A 21,509-nucleotide genomic window follows, 5' to 3' on the forward strand; every position below is an offset into this window, starting at 1 on the left:
TTAACAAGTTATATATTATCTGAAAGATTAATGAAAAAGCAGTAAGATTTATTGAAGAAACTCAAAAAAATGTGTAATTATCGTGCCAAAATCTTGAAAAATCATAAGTTTCTCGCCGCCATTTTTAAATTTAAATTTTAAGCATAACTATGTAGTTTTGCTATAGTATTAAGTATGATTAAGCATTGTTGTATTCATAGTTAGTGTTTAAGAATATAAAACGTTAGTTAGATTATGCTATTTCATCAAAATTTAACAAAATTAGAAGCTCGGCTAAACGAATGCGTATTGTTGTTGTTGTAATTTTCAATTTTTTTCAGTTTTCCGTGAAAATCCTAACTTAACAGTCTTTAATTTATGCTTGTTATTTGACATTTTTAATAAGATTTAATATAGTAAAAAAGTTGTTTCGTTAAAATTAATAGAAAAGAAGATATTCTAAAAAAACTTGTCTCGGCTAAACGAATGCGTATCACTTTAGTGAAGCGGAGTCGAACAAAGTTCTGGTTAATATAGGGTGTTGGCCTATCATGCCGCCATCCTTAACTACATACTAAGAATTTAAATGGAGCATGTCTTAATCAGTAGTTTAAATATTTTCATGGTTATTGGGAACTAATTTACTAATGTAATGTTCTAAACTACTTCAAATATTTTTGCATCGACTCTACTCTTCTGAAATGCCAACCACGGTATACTTATTTAAAAAATCATAAGCATACATCCGAAGCCAAACAAAAGCTCAATAAACAATCTCAATGACAATTCGATCATTCGCAAATATTACCGCATTATTCCACGAAATGCACAGTAAATATTTGAAAACTCATTAAAGAAATTCTTTAAACGCTCAATTAAGTTTCATCATTTTCTTGTTCATCGTGACTCTTTTTTTTCCTTTAAATATCACTCAGCCATAAAATGTAGTGTCAATTCTCACTCGAAGAATAAAATAGAAAAAGAAAAAAAAAAACAATAAACACACTCGAGAGATGAGAATCAATTGAGTTCATAGTAAAATTGGCTCAAAACTTTAACGAAAAAAAAGAAATTAAAAATAAATATACAATTAACTTCTTATTTTAGCTCAATCTGAGGTGATTTTTGTCAGATGTGAGGAACTGATGGGTGCAGTTTGTATGTAAATAATAGAGAATGCTGAACAGTTTTATTTTTACTGCTTAAACTATTGCTACAAAGCTAATAAATTTGTAGATGTTAATTCGAATTTTAATAGAAATTTAAAAAAGTTTGGATGTACTTAACGACTAGGTTGGTCTGCTTAATGTTTGTTCGTGATATATTTGAGATTGTCCGATTATGTTCTTGTCTATTAAGGAAAGGTTTTCGAAATGGAGACTAAGGCTTTCGATATGGAGACTAATTTCGGCTTCCCAGTCTCGATCTTGGGCCTTTCGGTCTCACTCGATCTTGGTTGCTATCTTATCTCGGTTATTGATCTAGTCTCGATCTCAATTTTGGACCTCTGTCTCGATGTCTCGATCTCGTCCCATGTCTCGATCTCGTCCCATGTCTCTTGATCTCGACCTCGGTGCCTGTCTCGACCTTTATTTTGGTCTCAAGCTTGGTCCCTTAATCGATCTCGGCCCATGTCTCGATCTCGGTGGTTGTCTCGATCTCGGCCCATGTCTCGATCTCGGTCCATGTCTCGATCTCGGTCCATGTCTCGATCTCGGTCCATGTCTCGATCTCGGTCCATGTCTCGATCTCGGTCCATGTCTCGATCTCGGTCCATGTCTCGATCTCGTTCCATGTCTCGATCTCGGTCCATGTCTCGATCTCGGTCCATGTCTCGATCTCGGTCCATGTCTCGATCTCGGTCCATGTCTCGATCTCGTCCCATGTCTCGATCTCGTCCCATGTCTCGATCTCGTCCCATGTCTCGATCTCGGTCCATGTCTCGATCTCGGTCCATGTCTCGATCTCGTCCCATGTCGATCTCGATCTCGATCTCGTCCCCATGTCATGTTTCGATCTCGGCCCATGTCGAACCATGTCTCGATCTCGGTCCATGTCTCGATCTCGTCCCATGTCTCGATCTCGTCCCATGTCTCGATCTCGGTCCCTGCGTCAATCTAGATATCAGTCACTATTTCGATCCAGATCACGGACTCTCGATCTTGATCTCGGCCCATGTCTCGTTCTTGATCTTAAACATTCGTTGAACCCCATTTTGCAGTTTAAAACTTGGTTGATGTGACTTAGACACATTTCTTAGAATTTATGCTAAATATACAGAAAGAAATGCGCCTAAATAACTGAAAAATTGTCAAAAATCCACTTGTTTATTTCAATTTTTTTGTGTGTATATATTCAATCTTGTCGCATTCACGAGTTTAAATTTGTAAGAAAATTAAAAATAAGTTTTTGCTTCTTTTTCCTCCCCAAACGTCTTTCTTTCTTTTTCTTTTCTCTTATTCATCTTCGAAAAAAAAAATTTCTTTTTATTTTAATTCTTTTCGCTATATAATTGTTGGGTGGACGGAACGTAACGAAGGAAAGATTTTCGCTTACTTCTACGAGACTACACCAGTGATCGTACAAAAATTTTTTTATTTTTTTCCCTCAAGTATGAAATTTTTTTATGTGGTGTTGTGATCGTTATTTCAGTCGATCGTCGAGTCTCGAAGGAATATCAAGTGCGAAAAGGAAACAAAAAAAAAATTTTAAATTTTGCGGTAAAAGAAGAGCGAAAGGATTTTTTCGGTGCGAATTTTGTGTGAAAATAAAATAAAAAAAAATAGTTCGGAATTTGAAAATAAACAAAACTTTTTTTTCTATTTTTCCAGGTTTTATTTGTGCATTTTTTCTTGAGAAAAAAGTGAAAAGCTACAAAATTTTTTGGTGAAAATAAAAAGAAAAAAAATTTAAAAGAAAATTTAAAGTGAAGAAAATTTTTTTTGGATATCAAAAAAAAAAGGCAGCAAAAAAGAAAAAAGAAAAATTTTGAAAGAAAATTTTCGCTGTAAATCGAAAAATTAAAAATAGAATAAATTCAAGGTGAGTTTAAAGATAAAGCAACAAAAAAAAATATTTCAAGTTTGAATGAAAAATTTGTGACAAAGTTTCAATTATGATAATGTACATGTGCCATATCCTCTCAGAAAAAATGATAAATAAATTATGAAACTTGTGAAAAATAAAAAACTTTTCATCATCATCTGTCTATAAGCAGGCAGTAGCAGCCAATATGTTAGGATAATGTGGATTACATCACAGCACACAAAATTTTTTAAAATAAATCTTTTTACTCTCGTATTATATCGCCATACGATCGATATTTTTTCAATACTTCACTTCTGCTCACACATTCGAGAAAGTTTTTCTTATTTTCTGTAGCGTGATTTCCAAAGAAAATTGTCTGATTCAATTTGGGATTTAGTCGGTCTGATTAATTTGATTGAAATCATTTCGGTGGGTGATTTTGGAAAGAGAGTGTTGGAACGTTATCACTAGATTGACGGTTATCAATGTTCTGTGGATTTCAAATGTGACCAAATGCTATAAAATATACTTTTATGATCGATGATATGAATGTGAAGCTTTATTACCCGAACGGAATATATTGAAATGTTGTCACTACTCCGTCGAAGCGGCAATATGCTTGGAACCAAATGGCAGCTATTTGGCAAAAACCCAGCAAAAACAATTAATTTGCCTATCGATGAAATCTTGACGAAATCGAGCAAATTTGCCAATTCACTGTCATTTGGTCCTAAGTTTATTGCCATACCGTCGCTATATTACTATCATTTCAACTTGTAGTGATCGGGGTTGACTTATTCAAGATTTGTTAGGTATTTTCTCAAACTATGTTGAAGTTCTCTAAGGTCCTACATACAAAACTGATTGTAATTATTTCAAAAAATCAAACAAATGTTTAGATTTCTGAGGAAATTATTTGAAATTAATTTAAATTACACATCGCTGATCACAATAAAGAGCATTGGCGGTTAAACTTTGTTGTCTCGCGACACACTTTTCAACCAAATTCTTGCCAAAATTCTATCGTTTAACATCACATTTTAAAGAATTTCAACAAAAAAACAAACATTGTGACAAATTTAGGGCAACATTTTCAATTTTTCTACAATAACAGATAATTTTTTGGGTGATTTGAGAATTTTTTGCGGAATATTCGATACATTCTGGAGGAATACTTATATCTCACAGAACATATATCTCACAGTATGTGATTTTATTCCGGCATCAAGTCACCTCTGTGTGGGTCCTCCAAATAGACAAAAATACGTTATAACTAGTTGATGTCAAGTTAATTTCTAGTTCGTCCACTCGGATGCTGAATTTTCATCGAATAGCCGATTTTTGCTGTCCCAAATAGTTCAAATACCACTGATATAAAGTAAGGACATCATTTGAATATAGCAGTACTTGATTTTTGGCATCTATTCCCCTTTCCCACCTGAATATCAGTGAACTATTCCCTTCAAATACAAAATTAGAATTTCATCATTGGAGAAAAGTTTGACCTTCTTACTCCTCCGCCTATAAACAACCATCATCCGAATATTTCAAGGAGAAATGCATCCACATACTCACATAGTTTCTACAAAATGAACAACTCATAAATAAAAAACTTTTTATAACAAAGTCATTAAATGAATCATTTTTCATTATCAGAATGTGGACACTTTGTGACACAATAATCGCAATAAAACCAGTGAAAAATTTATAGCTGATTGTTATTGAACCTAATTTTACTATCGACAGTGGTTCGGAAATTTAATTAGATTTAAATTGTCAATTTGGTCAATTTTGAGCTAAATTTGGATTTTTGGCAAATTAAGTGATTTGATGAAATTTGGACTGGATCCTTTTCAAAAAGCTGATCTACATGATTCATAAAACCCTTCTGTATTATCTGGGAAGTTCATCTCCTAAAAATAGTTTCAATGTCATGGGAAAAGTGCGCTAATTAAATTCAAGTCTGATGACCTTTCCACTTATATTCTCTCGCTTCATTCCAAACAGAACAAAAATAAAGAATAAAGGAAAGACTTCTTAGACTTTGGTAAATAACAAACAGCACAAAAATTCTTTCGCAATATCGAATTGAAATTCAGCTTTAAGCGTAATCAAAGTTCTTGTTTTCATGTGGCTGGAATTTGATATTTTTCTCTCTTTCCTTTCTCTCTCTTGACATCATCGACATGCTGATTATCCATGGCAATATTCACATCTGCCTGGCTTTGAAAAATTTTTCTTACTTAATTGAATTTTGTGTGTAAAAAAAACTTTTTTTTTTATGTGAAACTCTCATTTTTTCACATTTTGAAATGGCGTAATCGGTACTAAATTTATCTTTATTTTTCTTGAACTGAATTATATATATTATATATATACAACACATATACAAAATCCCATTGACTTCTTTCTTGTTGTGCCTCACACTCGAACTTTTAATGTGCGATAGTGACTTGAGACTTTTTTTTTTTTGTATGCCGATGTTTGTGTTGCGCGCAAAAAAAAAAGTATATATTGAAGAAGACTCGTTTCATCCCGCAATCACAAGTTGATCAGGAAGTTCAGTGGTTCTTTCTTATGTTGGCGAGAATTTGCGCATGAAAAACGAGGCAAAGAATGAAGAGAAAGAAGAACAAAACACAAAAGTGTGTGAGAGAGAGAAGAAAAAAAAAGACACTGCGATTTTATTTTTAGAATCAATCGTGTAATTTAATTTCCTGGAAGTTAATTGGGACACAACGACGACTGACTTGTGCATGTAATGTTCTTAGCTTGATGATCGATTGCTTCAGGCGATTAAATTGCATGATATAATTTTTCATCAGTTAGCTTGTGTGGTTAGGGAATATATTCGGTAGCTCGGATGATGTTAAATGACGCACATGCACGAAAAATACCCGCAAAATGTGTGTGTGGGAAACTGTTTGATTCTTTTTTTGTGTATTTGACATGAAGCTTGAGTTTTTACGAATTTGTAAAGGAAATGCTTTAGAGTTCAATTGTATAGGTTCATCTGAAAATTCGATTCTTTGACTTGTCACAAGGCTGAGTTTTCTTCTGTATTCAGAATTGTGGAAACTTCAATTTTATACCCTATACTTATGAGCAGTGCTCGAAGTCGACTCGAATTTTGTATTGAAAAGTCGACTCAAATCGACTTGACCGCATATACCTTTTGGGTCGATTTCGAGCTCTGTGTCGTGAGTATACTCAACCAATATAATTGAGTATACTCAATTTTGTGAACATTCTGAATATGCTCCCTGTCTGTTCCTGTCTGTTCCGCTTATTGATTCGTAAGGTACACTCAAACACAAATTTAGCTCCACGCCAGAGTCATATCAGCTAAAGATCACTATTTTCGAGTTGTCTTTGTCCTGATCCCTTAAAATGTTTGTTACATTGAATCAGCATCTTCATTCTTTATCAAAAAACGGAGCACATTCATAAACGCCTCCAAAGAGATGCTGAATTATTAAAAAATATTCATAATTTATTAGATCATTCATAAAAATGCCAGTAAATTACTTCAAAAGAGCAATCTCTTAAAAGAAAGTCTATTTTTTTCTAAAAACTGACCCTCAATTTTCTCTATAAATGCGCGATTCAACATCGTAAAACTTATTTTTTTTTTCTTCCGCTTGTTTTGATTCCATAAATTTACGTTATCTCATTCATGAAGTTCATATATTCTCTTTCATTTTCTCTCTCACTGAGCTGTGTCTGGGCGGCGAGAAAAACAAATTTTGCCAAAAAAAAAGATTCATTTCTTCATTTTCATTAACTCGTTTTTGAGTATTTTAAAGTTTTTTTGTACCAAAAATTCCAATATTAGAAAGATTTATCTGCTCAGATGCTGTGTAAGATCTACTAAATTTATTTTAGAAGCTTGCATTTTTTGTCATATCTTTTATGGATGTTTAATTTCACGCTATGAATTATTAAAATATTTTTCTATCGACTGCTGATATTTGTTTCTTTGACATCGTCAATTTATCATCAATGAGAGAGAAGTGCTGAACATTTCGATGCATTAGATGAAAGGTTGTGATGGTGACAACGTTTGTGACAAGTCAGATGACAAATTGACTTTTTTGGCAATATTTTAAAGAATAATTAATTCTCAATCCGAGTGACACAGATGAAAATGGCTCTGTTATGGTACTGTAAAGGCTCCACAGAACCTATTTTATTACCCCTAAATGTAATCTGCTTAAAACCTAAATTGGCTAGCCATTTGGACGTCAAAATTGGGCGACTTTCATTTGGTGTTAATAAAAGAGGTTTAACAGAGCCTTTGAGGTTCCCTATCATAGTTCTCATCCTTTATGTCTCCCGGGCACTCATGATTCACTGCGCCACCTCTTTCGAATACCTGACAGATCTTAAAATTCACAGATATATCAAATAAATTATTCCAAAAATAATATTGTGAAAAATTCAAATTTATTCAAGAATCATAAATGCTGAATGGTATTCAATGAATGTCATTTAAATTCAAACAATAATCTTAACTGAAAATATTGACAATTTAAATGTCACATCAAATTTATAGATCAACAGTGAGCTTTAAACGATGCAAAATATTCTGAAACTATACGAAATTGTCTTTGGAATTTCATAGATAAACATTGTTTATGTTGTGCGAGGGCTGTCGTGCTGAAAAATGTAGCATATGATTAACACTGCTTGAATTTTAGACTCGTCGGGAATTTTAATTTGCAAATTTTAAGGTTATTGATTTTCATCTGTGCCACACGCCATAAATGTTTTCTTTCACCTTCAAATTCAATCAGAAACAAAAGTAATCAACAATGACCTTAAACTTCCGAACGATTGCATCATAAAATCACTACCCACAAAAATGATTGACACTAAACATCCGCAGCTACATAAATTTCGATTATTGATTCCGCAAAATAATTATCCACGGTTTCATATTTTACGTCCCTGTGTGTGCTCAATTGCACAATTCATTCGCATCTAAATCACTTTTGGTGTATCATAATTCATTCATGCATATCGGAATTACCTTCAGATCATTTTATCAAATTTGATTTTTGTGTTCGCTTTAATTGGATTTTTAGGTTTTCTAAAATTAAGCAAATTTGTCCTTAAATTTGTCAAAATTGTAACTTGTCATGTTGACAGTCAGCTAAGGTTCCGATAAAAAATTGTCAGTTGCATCTAGTCAGACAACAAACAATTACTAATGATGACTCAAATTAAGTTTCAATGCATTCGTAACTTTTGATTAATTTGCAATCAAATTTGTGAGTCTCACAGACAGTCAGTAAATCAAATTAAACTCAATACGGATACACGGTATATTAAGTAATGAATGACTTTAGTATTCATAACTGTTTGTTATTGACATGTGTGATTATTAATAAATTTGGTTTCATTGAAATTTGATTGCCAAATACAGGAGCACAAAAAAAGTCAAGTAAAGAAATTTAATTTAATTACGGAAGCTGTGCAAATTCAAGATTAATCAACTCAGAATGATAAAAACTGTCGAATTGTTCAGAAATAGAAATAAGCATATCCAAAAGAAGCAAACTCATCGATCACAAATTCTAAGCTCAATGACCGAAAACTTCTACATGATTGTATAAAAATATCCAACAAGTTTCAAAAATTCTCACTAAGAAATTTTCCGAGAATCCCACAAACATATAAGAATCAATTCTCATTCAATCAACTAGAAAATACGATCGTTGGCTCTTACGGCGACACCGTTGCAAAATCTAGAGTAGACAACAGAAGTAAAAAAACAAAAATATTGAGAATTCTTTAAATTTTATATCACTTGTGAATTCGATCACTCTTTGTTATTATTTATTTGTGTTCTGCTGAGAAGAGCCCCATGGCACGATGACATCAAAAACGGGAATTTTTTCGTCTTAATCGCCTTCGTGAGTATCTACAATGCGAGGCGAATATTCTAAAAATTGATTCTAAAAAACCAGTTTTTCATTTGGTTGTGCACAAAATATATCTGCAAGAAGAAATGAAAGAAATATAAAAAAACGGCAATCGACGACCGAGAGGAACAGCAAGCGACGTGAAAGCAAAAAAAAAAACTTTATTTTTGCTTCTTCATCGCAAGTGGTCACACTAAAGTATGTATGAGAGATGTACGAAGAAAATAAGAAGAATTCAGAGCAAGGTTAGTCACATACATACACAGCGAGTAATTGAGTGACTGCGAGTGACTACACATTATGAAGTGCATCTTATAATTGTTATTCATAATTAGGGAATTTGAAGGTCGGATGTGATGTGCAATAGGAAAGAAAAAAATTATGTGTACATGCAGAGAATCTTCTCTTTTTTTTGCTCTCACGACTGTGCATCTCATTAGTTTTTAGAATACACTCATGAATATTTATATCCATACACGTTTTTAATGACAGTTATTGTAGTGCTGCCGTTTTTAGTTTGTCTGGATTCCTAAGCACTTTAATGTCTCAGCTGTTTGTAAATGGGAATTTTGCGAAAAAGTTGATGATTTTGAGGAACCAAACTTTATCATTTCCTCTTATTTGGAGATGCATTCTGTTGAGGTTTTGGGCATGTGTCCACTGGTACATTAGTCCACTGGTACACTTGTCCACTCTTTCATTTGCTTCTTAGTACATGAACTCATGTATCTTGCTACATGTCCAGACATACTGGATTTGGAAATGGTAAGCATTACCATTCCTATCCTAATTGTTAGGCTGCCACTCTCAAGGCAGGGTTTGAATAGGCTTTTTATCCAATCTTTTAAGCTCATATCCCAGCACAGTTCTCGATCGTTAACAGTGCATTTAATGGTAACAGCGAATATCACGACAAGGTCTGCACATGACATTCGGTCAGTTTCGGAGCCAGACTTCCTTAATTCCCATTATTCGAACATCATTCGAATGATCCAGTTCTCTATTTTTATGCACAAAAATTGATGAGAATTGCGATGTCTCACCATGTGTGATGAACACATTAAAATACACAACCGTGCCCTATAATAAATTTCGACAAAACGAAACAAAAAAATCGAAAAAATGGATGAGATAAATTTATTTTTATTATCCTACACGATTGGTACTTTACATTGTGGATTTTTATTAGCTACATGGATCTATACATTCAGTTTTATGTATTGTAATAATTTGATGTTGCCAATGTGAAATAGCAGTTCCTTACCTACGTCGATGAAAAGACGAATTTATTATTGGAAATTTATTAGATTTCAAAAAAAAAAAAACAAGGCATGAAAATGAAGGTTGTTGACCAAAGTCAATTGCAGTTACTCGGGAATGACAAGGAACAACTTTTTGACTTATGAATTTCAAGACCTGAACATAAAAATTTCCTCATTCGTGTACATTTCATTGCATGAGCTTTAAGAATTCGGAAAGTAAAAATCAAGAAGAATACTTCTTATAATTCATACATAAAGGCGCGCTCGCGTGATGAGCAGATATTATTTCCATTATTTGATTTTGCTCATCAAAAGTTCCTCTTCATCGTAAACAGCAAATATTATGTAGACGGAGTCTTACATGAACAAATAAATTTTAATTCATTATACATGTTTTCTTTCTTATATTAAGCTGAAATAATGAATTTTAAATGGAAGAATAAGAAAAGATATTTCAGACATTGAGAGACGCTCAAGGTCGTAAAGCCATCTTATTTTTTTATCAAAACAGCTGAAAATTTTAACTCATTAAACTTTATTGATAGAATTTCAATAGACTCAAATTTCATTATGAATAACTTTTATGTGTGATATAACTTTTATGTATGAATATACAGTGATGAGTTAATCTCTATATAGCTTGTAATCCCGAACAGCCAATGAGCATGCTCATGAGCATAATCTCAAAATTGGGCGTATTCAACTATATTTATTAAGCATATTCATAAAGACGCTAATTTAGGGAATACGCTCATCTAAAGTCTGCTAGGGAACGATAAAGACAGTCGTTCTTTTGAACTTAATGGAAGGTCTTTTGAAGTGGTTTGGAACATCATGTAATAGTGTAAATAATGTCAAACTTCACCGGAATATTCCTCAGAGTTTGATCCAGAGTAACAGTCGATAAACAATTAATTGTCACTTTTGATGTGCCCAGACTTCAAGCTTGGGCTTGGTAGGCTGGGCTACCCCCCTAAAAACCTAAAACTCAAAGAATTTTTCTCATAATAGCGAAGAGGAAGACACAAAACCCTCACGAATACATTCCTGATTAAAATCAAAAGCAAAATTAATATAATTATTGCATCAAGCATAATCTTGACGCCCCTTTGATGTATGTGTAGCTATGTGTTGCTAAGTAATTCATCACGCTACATAAGTGTAGAAAATGGATCATCACGTTGCTTACGCTACTCCATAGCTCCTATGTTACAACAATTTTTGTTTACACTTTTTTTATGCTCAATCTTGACCTAAAAAAAATCATAAGACGACTGATCTGCCATATCCCACTCAGATTTGATGAAACTTGGCATGTTTCAAATAGTTGCGACCTCAAAAGGGACAAGACACATGTGAAGTAGTATGAAATACTCTACTTGTGTTGTAATTTATCTTCGCAATCTTTTTTCTGTGTAAATTTTTTATTCTGTAATTATCTTGTCTTGACTGTGTTGTGTGCCTTCTCGGCTATAAAAAATCCTACACTAAAAGAAAAACGAAGAAAATTTTCCGAATTTTTTTCCCACGAAAGAAGAAAAATAAAAAAAAAATCTTTTTTATCTTAAAAATTTTCTTCATGTGCTATAAAGCATGTAGGTTGAATCTTATATACAAGCAAAAAATATGTGTGTACGCAAATAGCATAAGCGTTGATAGAAAAAGCATTTTTATGAAAAAAATTTTCATTCCAACACGAGGCAAGGTGACATTTTGCAATCGTCAGGAGAAATTCATTGTTGCAAGGCGCATTTTGGAATGTTTCGTGGTATTTTTGACATTATCGAGTAGTCTAAAGCTATCATTTGTTGATTGATGATAATAACGTCACCTAACAAGTGGTTGAGATCACACTACAAATTGGAATTTGTGCTGAGATCTTTAAGCTTACACTTTCTCTGTCATAAATAATCAAATATCTAAGAGATTAAGCAAGACAGTCTCTTACACACAGACATTAATCTAATCATAGAAAGGAATTCAAAGTGGCTTTAGTTCGTTGACTATTACAGATCAATTCTGATTCATGGCCTCTTTCAAATGTCGCCGGAATCTAATTCTATCGCTGACTACCGCTTGCCAATTTCCAATACCTAGTCTCTATCAACAGTTTCCTTCCACGAGCTCTATAGTCATCCTCATGATGAATTCAATAAGGTGTGAAAAAAGCCATTTCATAAATGTTATTGACCTTGTATATGTGGTATATCTTTAATTTTTTTTATTGATATTTGATATTCGTGTATGCTATTAGGGAAAGAAGAGAAGACATGAATTGAAAATAGGGATGAACAACAATGGATTGTATCACATGCTGATACACACATGTAGTTTGATATTTTGGTCATGCAATACTGTGTTGAGAATATTTATGATGCTGTGCTATAGAAAATCTAGTTTCAAAGAAGATTGAGCATTAAATGGGAAGGCTGTCAATGTTAGAGATTGATATTGATTCTCAAATTTGCTTCCTAGCTTTACAAAATTTGAAGACTTTTGGGTAATCTAATTTGAAATTGAACATCTAATTCTAAGAGGGGGTGGGGTCATAATATTGACTTGGTCTGCAGTCATCCTCAAATCCAAGAATTCATTCAAACATCAAATCCAAGAATTCAGCTAGGAACGTCATGTACACAACATTCTTGCTAACAAATAAAAATAAATTAGCAACAAGCACAAACAATCAACTAACAAAAGGAGGAACATAATAACAAATAATGACGATGATGTATATCCAGAAAATTTTTGTACACCGTAAAATGAGTCATCATTAAAATCGCTAACATGTTCATGTGCTCATCAATATTAAGGCTCGATACTCATTTACTTGTGATGTTCAATAACACGATCGCAACAATTTTTATGATTCAATTAATATTGATTGATAACAAGCGGAACTGATGTGTAAATATTTGATGTATATAACAGCTACATACATGCTAAGAATGTCGCACTAATTTAGAATATGTCACGGCTGTTCTTATCATTATTTTCAATTATATTGTGGAAATGAATCATTGAATTTTGATGAATATCGATGTGCTGTGCTGGTTATTTTCTATAGCTGATAATATTGCAATTTATGTTCACACAATTGGCAATATTTAATGGGGGAATTTAATGGCTAGAAACTGCATGGATGAATCAGTAAATTTAATATTTATAGGAAATTGGCAGGTGTATGGTTAGGATTTTTGCATATATTTATCTTGTTGGAATATAGAACTTAATATTTGAAGCACAATTATTTGGCCAGGCATCGGTAAATCATCGTATTGACGATAAGACCCATAGACATCCTGAAAAACCCATCAGTTAGGTCACCTGCTTACTTGACGGCTAGTTTTGGGGATTATTCATATTTTTTGAAGATAAACCCAAATAGACAAGGATCATGGTCACAAAACTAAGCTTGTTCACTTATAGTGATTGAGTATACTCATGAGTACGCTCATTTGCTGAATATGCTCATTGTCTGTCAAGGAAGCCAACATTCACGAAGTGAATAAGCAAGTGACATGAGTTATTGCCTTCCAAAAGTACTCCAACAAGAAACATATTTAAAAATTTATTTTCGCAAAAATAAATTTTAATGGACTCACTTCAAGTTTATAATGAATCCCAAACCAGTAAGAGATTCTTAATGTTGAAAAATTTCTCTCAAACTTTTAAACAAAAAATAATTTTAAGCGAGAGCAAAAAGGCAAGGAAGAAAAAACTTTAATTGCTCCATTTCTATTTATAATTTTTTCTATTTCTATCTCAACAAATACACAATGAACAAAAGCAGCAGCAACAGCAATCTATTCTCTCAAGACTACCATTAACTTCCAGTTTAAAGTCGAATTAATAAATTACATGGCTCAATCTCTTAACAATAAATAATTTGCATGGTTTTTATATATAAGCGCTGCTTTTACAAAAGAGAATCCTTGCGGGAATTTGTGTAGGCATTTGCCCGAACTGCATGCCTTATTTACTAAGGCACCGCTGTCTTGCCATATTACAAGAAAGACACGAAGTAGCCCTGACGGTATTGTGACGAGGATTTAGACTAATTTTACGGCGAAAAGTGTAATTCCCCGCATTGTGCTGCTCGGGTTGACTTATAGTCGGCTTGATATTCTAATTTAATTATCGTAGAGTTTTATGAAGTTTTCAGGAATTCCCTAAATAAATTATAAAAATCATTAAAACAAATTATGTACAATTTTGCCACAAAGGAGCTCACTAATGCTATTAGTAGGCATGAAAAGGGAGAGAAAAAATTACGCGAAAGTTGTAAACTTCTTATCGTTAAAAAGCTATTTATTATCGAGAATTATCTGCCTCGTTTCCCTTTTCATTTTATTTTTATTCATATACACACACTTTTTTCTAAGGAATGAAACTCGTTTCTATAATCTGTTCCGCATTTAATTCAATTTAATTCATTCATGTCTAGGAAAGTAGTCATAGAGCTATCATAGAAAAAAATAAGAAATAAGAAATGGAAATTTATTAAAAATATGGAAATTTATTAATAGGAAGAGTCAAGATTTTAGTTGAATGAACATCAAAAAGTGTCGGTTCTATTGATGTAACTTCTTTTTTGTCGTGGAAATTTTCATCCCACCCAGTTTATTTTCTATGCTAGAATTGCGTAGACTCGTGAGTCAATTTCAATTTTAATTATGAGTAATTATGGAAGTTTAGACATAAATTTTGTAAAAGGAGAAAATTAAAGCGCATTTTTCGAGGTGTGATTCACATTTCTTGTTGACAATTCAATTTAATCTTGTTTATCTCGGATGGCGCATGACATCAAAATGACAAAAGATTAGTTGTTGGTCTGAGGCGTATTCATGGGGTACCTATCTTAGATACTTCATTTTGCTAGAGTTTCTCGAGGCAAAAATCCCAAAACCCCCTAAATTTCAGTACACCTTTCCCCTATACTTGATCCTATTTACTTACTTTGATGGTCATACAGATCAATTGGGTTTCATGAACTCCCTTAGACGTCTCCTAAAACTGGTTTTATGACTAGCTTCCGTCTGCCAATTGATACCAATTGCCATGATTTATCTATCAACAGCTTCACTTTATGAGTTCTTGGGTCGTCCTTGTACTTTTTTGCCATCCACAAAATTTGACTTAAAGACCTTATTTAATGGAGCTTTAACAGATCTCCTAAAATCCTTGATTGACAATTCAAATAAAAACCGAATTCGACTTTATATTGATGTAACGCCAGCGCTGTTCATTTTAGTGCCTTTGAATTTTTTATGACACAAACTAATCTCTTAACAGCGAATAAGATAAAAACGAGCTCAAAATCTAATCAATCTTCTAAAATGTTCCACCATAAGATAAGTAATTATAAACGCTAAAAACTTTGTTCTGAATATTTGAGGGATAAAAAAAGGGACTAACAACCTTCAATTATGAAAGGTTGTTAAGTAAAGAAATTATTTTAATTAATCAGATTAACTTCCATTGGGACAACGTCTTTGAGCTTTAAGAATAAAATTTTCATAAATTTAAGAGATTTTTTGTTTTCAGTTGGGAATTTTAAAAATTATTTTGCATACTTGTATAGCTACATTTCCTTGAAATACATCGGACAGTGTTACGGACAATAATTTTGAATTGCCTTAAAGTTAAGAAGGTTAAAAGGTACAACAATTTAAAATGAATATTAAATTTATTTCATCCTAACGGATCTCATTAAAATTATCACGACCACACATCTTAGATTCACATTTTAATGGAATTGATGACCTCTTCCAAAAAATATCCAAATCATTGTCTCGTATTCAAATTTCTTTAATATCAGATGGGGTATTAGATAGTCATTTAACAAAAAAATCTGCATTTTAAGTTAAAGTAGATATCAAGATCTAGCATTAACAAGATATCATATCCAACACGCGTCTTGTTTGTTGTTTTATGAGGTGCTAACTTTTTTTGAGAAGAGAATTTTCAGGAACATTAAGCAAAATTGTTATTTTGCATGAAATTTATTTTGCATAAATATAAATAAAAGATTTTAATGCATAAATGAATCTGTTTTGCAATATTAAACTAATATTAATGAGATTTCTGTATTTTTATGTACTTACAGGTTTACTTGAGTGTATTTGATAAAATTCTGAGCTCATAAAAGGAAATCATAAAAGGTATTGTCTATTGTTTTGTAATTTTTGATCATATCCCGAGCGGCACAATGTAGTGAACTGCATTTTTGCGCTATATACTTACTTCACCTCGCTGGTCGTACATATCAATTGTCTTAACAAGCAAAAGACCTTTTATAGGTACCGTAGGGGTATTTCTGGATCATGAAAGCATGTTATTTGGCTGTTAGGGTGTAATCCATGACTTCAAATAGATATCGCCTAAAACTTGCTATATTGCTGATTACCGCTAGCCAATATCCGATTTTAAGTTCAATACTGTCATGATCGATCGTTTCCTTCCACTTTTTTGCAATAAATGGATAGGAATTGCTCATCACGATGCTATCCAGGCAACTTTGTGTCGCACTATTTGAACGGAGACTTAGTCGTGCTCTAGCAAACACATTCTGCTGCTCGGGATATTGACATTTAAAAAAATATATCGAAAAACAATTTAATCTCATTGCAAAGTTTATGAAAGTTTTAATTGTTTAGTATTTGACAATGCTTTTACTCTATAAAATTTTATGCATTAGTATTTTTATGATTAAACTTTTTTTCTGCATTTCCCTAAACTCGATAACAAAAATTTCAAACAAAGCTGGAAAAAAAGTTTAAAACAACAATTATTAAAAATTCTAAAAACTTTCTCAACAAAGCTTTTAATTTAATTAAAAGGCACTGAACAGGATTCAGTTGATTAAGCACTCATTTTTATGACTCATTAGACAGATTGGAATAATAAATATTAAGATGTCAATGCTTAGACGGTATAGATTAGTCATTTTTTGAACGGCATAGTTGACGAGTCTTTTATGACGTAAAAAAGTAAAATTCAACCGTCATTGGGCCGTCAGGGCGATATTGCCCCTTAACTTTAATACAGCAGAGTCTCTAAGGGCTATGCTGATTGGTTGCTTTAAATTGAATTTACCTTTAGTTAAAATTCTAATTTTACTCTAGATTTTTATGTAGCCTGACGTAAACTTTCAAGCAATTTGCAAGAATTTCCTTGACAAATTTTCTGGTAACGACCATGACTCCAGGGATTCATAGCTTCTTTTTATATCATTAAATAGAGCATTCTATTCAGAATTTAGAAAATAAATTTGTCAACAAATGACTCAACCATAACAAATTTCTGCCATACGTCCCCAACTCAGTGCACAAGCATGAATGTCCCCTGAAATAAAAACTTTGAACTAATTTCCATTCATGCTGGTTTTCACAATGAAAAAGTTCTTCTTACTCCTTTTGTTCAATAATGTTTAATATGAGAAAGTTTGAATTTGATTCTAAAAAGTTTTATTATTACAAAAAAGCAGCAAATATTCAATAACTTTGCTGTTCTTCATTTATAGTGTGAAGTTTATTAAAAATACATAAATATTAAATTGTGTGTAATTAAGTTTTATCATGGGTGAGAATTGAGTTGTGATAATTGGTATGTGGGTTGGGTGTTTGCAAATATTTTATTCCCTTAAATGACAAGAATTTCTTTTCTGACTTTAATAAAGTATTCAACTTTTCCATAGCCCGATCGATACACATTCAAATGAGACTCCGAGCCAATTGGCCAAACTGTCAAGTAGTAGACAATAGATTAAAAAGAATGAATTTACCACTTAGCTTAGCTTACTGATGTCCCATAGCATAACTTAATCGATCCAAAATCTGGCCTAAAGCTGGTTTAATTCTGGTATGGCTCAGTCATTGTTTAAATTCGAATTCGATTACCAAATCAATGGCACTCAGTCCTGGTTCTTGACCTGGTCGGGTAGTAGAGTCCAATTTCTGACCTAATAAATTCTAAGGCAACAGCCTTCTGTCTCAGTTGCAACTCTATTTTTTAAATGCTCATGTTTCTTCCCTCAATTCTCAAAAAATCTCCACAAACATTCCAAAAACTATAAAATCAATTTTTTGTTCCTCCCACATGTTAAATTAAACAATTTTCCCTTCAATTCTCCTATTATGTCCCCAAGCGAAATCACAAACAGAATAAAATATTCAGCTCATTTGAATAGGAAAACAAATGGAAAATCCAAAATAGGAGAAGGAAAATTGAAAAAGTCAATGGAAATGCGGTCTCAAAAGAAATCAAAAGCAAACAATAGAACATAAAATGAATAAAATTTTTGCCTGACTAACAAAAAAGCAAATCACTTTGCTGCTCCTCACTTTTAAATGCTATACTATTTTTTTCAATTGTCAACGAGTAAACAAGCCAATGAATAGAATCAATAGTATTATTGAGAATATTTTAAAATGAAGAGGATTAACAAGAGGATGGAAAAGTCTTTTGTGTTATTTACCTTTAGTCTTTAAATTGCTGATTTCATTTCCTATGTTAAGTATCTTTGAGGTGTCTTTTTGGTCTTACGACTTTAACGGTTTCTAGAGTATGGATTTTGTTTTTGGAATTAAAGATTTATTTTGAGTTAAAAAATAGGTCGGATTTCTTTGGAAATTGGATTATTGTTGATTTAACCGGAAAGCACATGGATTTAGCATTAGGTCATATTGACTCTGGCTCGGATTTAACCTGAGACTTGGGTTTTACTGACATACTTTGTTCCATACTCTCACAAAAAACCCTGAAGCTGGTTTCAACTTGCAAATTTCAAATACCAAGTTCAACACTATCTCTATCGACAGCTTATTTCCAAGAGTTTTTTGGTCATCCACGAGCTCTTACCATAAAGGCCTTGGATGGGAATATACTTTTGATCAGGTTGATTTGACTTTGGTCCAAGACTGTATTTGACATGGGACTAGAGTCCCACTGTCCCAGGACTAAATATTTTCCCATTTCTACGTCGTGTGACATCCAGAAGAATATCTAATTTTGGTATTGCTTAAATAAACAAGAATAAATGCATCCATAAATAATGAATTAAACAGTCTAGCCATCCAAGGCTATAATGACGTAATATTCAAGTCCATAAAAAATCAGCACTTAAAATATTGCGCAAAAAAACTGTTGGTATTAAAAAAGTCAATTTTCTTTATCAGTGAAGCGCATTTATTGTCATTACAAACATAAAATTAAATTTTATGATTTACAATAACTTGCAATTTGCATTATTAACATACGGAATTGCAAAAGAAAACGTAATTTTCAACTTTAAAGTAGAATTATTTGCGATAAGAATTTCAAATGCATTTTTAACGTCGTCAATGACCTAGTAAAATGTGCAACAATGTAGTCACTAGTCAGCCATAAAGTCCACACTGTGTATTGCACATTCATTTATTTTCCTTTTTGCTGTCTTCACTTTTACTACCTACAGTAGTCGTCGATTGTATTTAAACTGTTTTTCTTTCGTCGTCTTCTTCTTATTCAAAATAAATCTGCCGACGCCACATACACACAAAAAAATAATCACGTCCGACAGAAATGTAATTTAGAAGGGAATATGATGCAATCAACTAAAATATGTTAAAGTCTGAATATTTCTCTTGATTTAGGGATTTACGATAAGCAAGGTAAAGAAGCTTAAATGCGTTTAATTTAATCATCATCTAGATTTAATCAATAACTTCTCTTTCACCGGTTTTGCATTTCTTTTTTATGAGGCACGAACAAAATATTATGAAATCTTCAAAATCACTCTCATGGCTCCGTACGTTTTTTTTTTCTTCATCACATAATGCACTTCTCTGTTTTTTTAAAGCAGGGAAAAAACGTTGACTTGAGTTTCACCTCATGAATAATGCATGCCCTCTCTGGCGCTATGATATTAAATTATGTAGTGGCAACATCATAGTCAGTGGCAATATGTTAGGTAATCATCATTATCATCATCGTAGATTATTTATTATGGATGCACCTCAGCTGCTGCTGCATCAACAGAAATGTTTGACAAGAAATTATTATTAATATGAAAAAATTAATGACTTACATATTGAAAGGCGATGACAAACATTAAACAATCTTTAATATATGCCAATGTGACAAAAAATGAGTTCAAAAATAGAAAAAAATTTAGGACATTAAATTAAATCACAAGATACTCATCGTATCTAATTAAAATAGATTGACTTGTCTCGAACATTCACGATTTAATGCATGATTCAGCTCAAATCATCTGACGACTGCAACATTTTTAAAAGAAAAATTGTCACACATATCGTTACGGATGTTTTTTTGTTCATTAGACGATGATTCAGTTCATATCTTGCTGATGTTGTTTACGATATGATATCATATAGCTGTTTTATTTGGATCGGGTTTTATTTATTTTTTATGACATGCTACTTATTATGATAAATTATGACTGTGAATGTGGATGTACTGATAACGACAATTTTTTTCGCATTGCTTTGGATTTACTTTATTTTTTTGATGTGTACGCTGTTATTAAATAAATAAACAAAAGAATGACTTATTATTGATAATGAAATAAGTCACTTTCAGGAGCACATCCAGTTGGTTAATTAAAATTTTAATTAAACTGCGATTTAATGAGCTGTAAATTAAAAAGTATTTTTAATCAATCACTAATACGTGATCTTAATTACCAAAAACTTAATTAAACGCAACGCAGAAAAAAAGCAGAACAAATTTCAAATTGATCGACATTTTGAATTGACAAACTCACTCATTTTCACATTGTTGCAAATTCACAAAATTGTACTGTAAAGTTAGAAAAATTGTCTTTGTGCTGTTTTTAATTGTACAGTTTAGCCACTAATTGATGAGATAAAATAGCGTCTTTATGGAAAACAAATTCTTCAAGCATAAAACTTTTTTTTAATGTATATCTGCCGACATTGCACTTTTTTTTCTCCATGAAATCGAAACCTCATTTGCCGATAGGGAAAAAAAATGGCAATGAGAGACCATAAAGGAGAGTAAAAATTATTGTGGGAATGGATGAAGGAGATATCAAGTTGATTAATTGCTCTATGGAGTAAACTAGGGAGGGAGATAGAAAGCTACACGGTTGGATGTATATCAAGTCGTATAGACGCCTCGATTAAAGCTATAGTCAATATTGTAAATATAAGCTTAATCATTAGTGCGCAATTTACTCATTAGAAGAAGGCAAAATGAGAGAAAAATGGCTAAAAGCTGCTGATGTTAGATATTAATGTGTGATTAGAGCGCATTTAACTCAGTTGGATAGATCACATTGAGTTATTGG

At 32.4% G+C, this 21,509-nt stretch overlaps 2 protein-coding genes across 2 annotated transcripts in view; one reads left to right on the forward strand and one right to left on the reverse strand.

The window, feature by feature from the left end:
- Nucleotides 1-1,593: 1,593 nt before the first annotated feature.
- On the reverse strand, nt 1,594-2,070 carry LOC139091719 (uncharacterized). The gene has a single exon (XM_070641879.1). It carries the CDS (start codon nt 2,068-2,070, stop codon nt 1,594-1,596), a length of 477 nt encoding a protein of 158 aa, XP_070497980.1.
- Nucleotides 2,071-2,570: 500 nt separating this feature from the next.
- Nucleotides 2,571-21,509, forward strand: part of LOC139091720 (PDZ and LIM domain protein Zasp-like) — a 99,439-nt gene continuing 80,500 nt past the window's right edge. Inside the window, exons 1-3 of the mRNA XM_070641880.1 lie at nt 2,571-2,727; nt 2,811-3,021; nt 16,305-16,359. The gene's annotated coding sequence lies outside the window, so the exon portion shown is untranslated. The remainder of the gene's footprint in view (nt 2,728-2,810; nt 3,022-16,304; nt 16,360-21,509) is intronic.

Source organism: Chironomus tepperi, unplaced genomic scaffold, assembly GCF_022539635.2.
Source record: "Chironomus tepperi strain 1889 unplaced genomic scaffold, CSIRO-AGI_Ctep_v1 contig_260, whole genome shotgun sequence".
Taxonomy (NCBI): Eukaryota; Metazoa; Arthropoda; class Insecta; order Diptera; family Chironomidae; genus Chironomus; species Chironomus tepperi.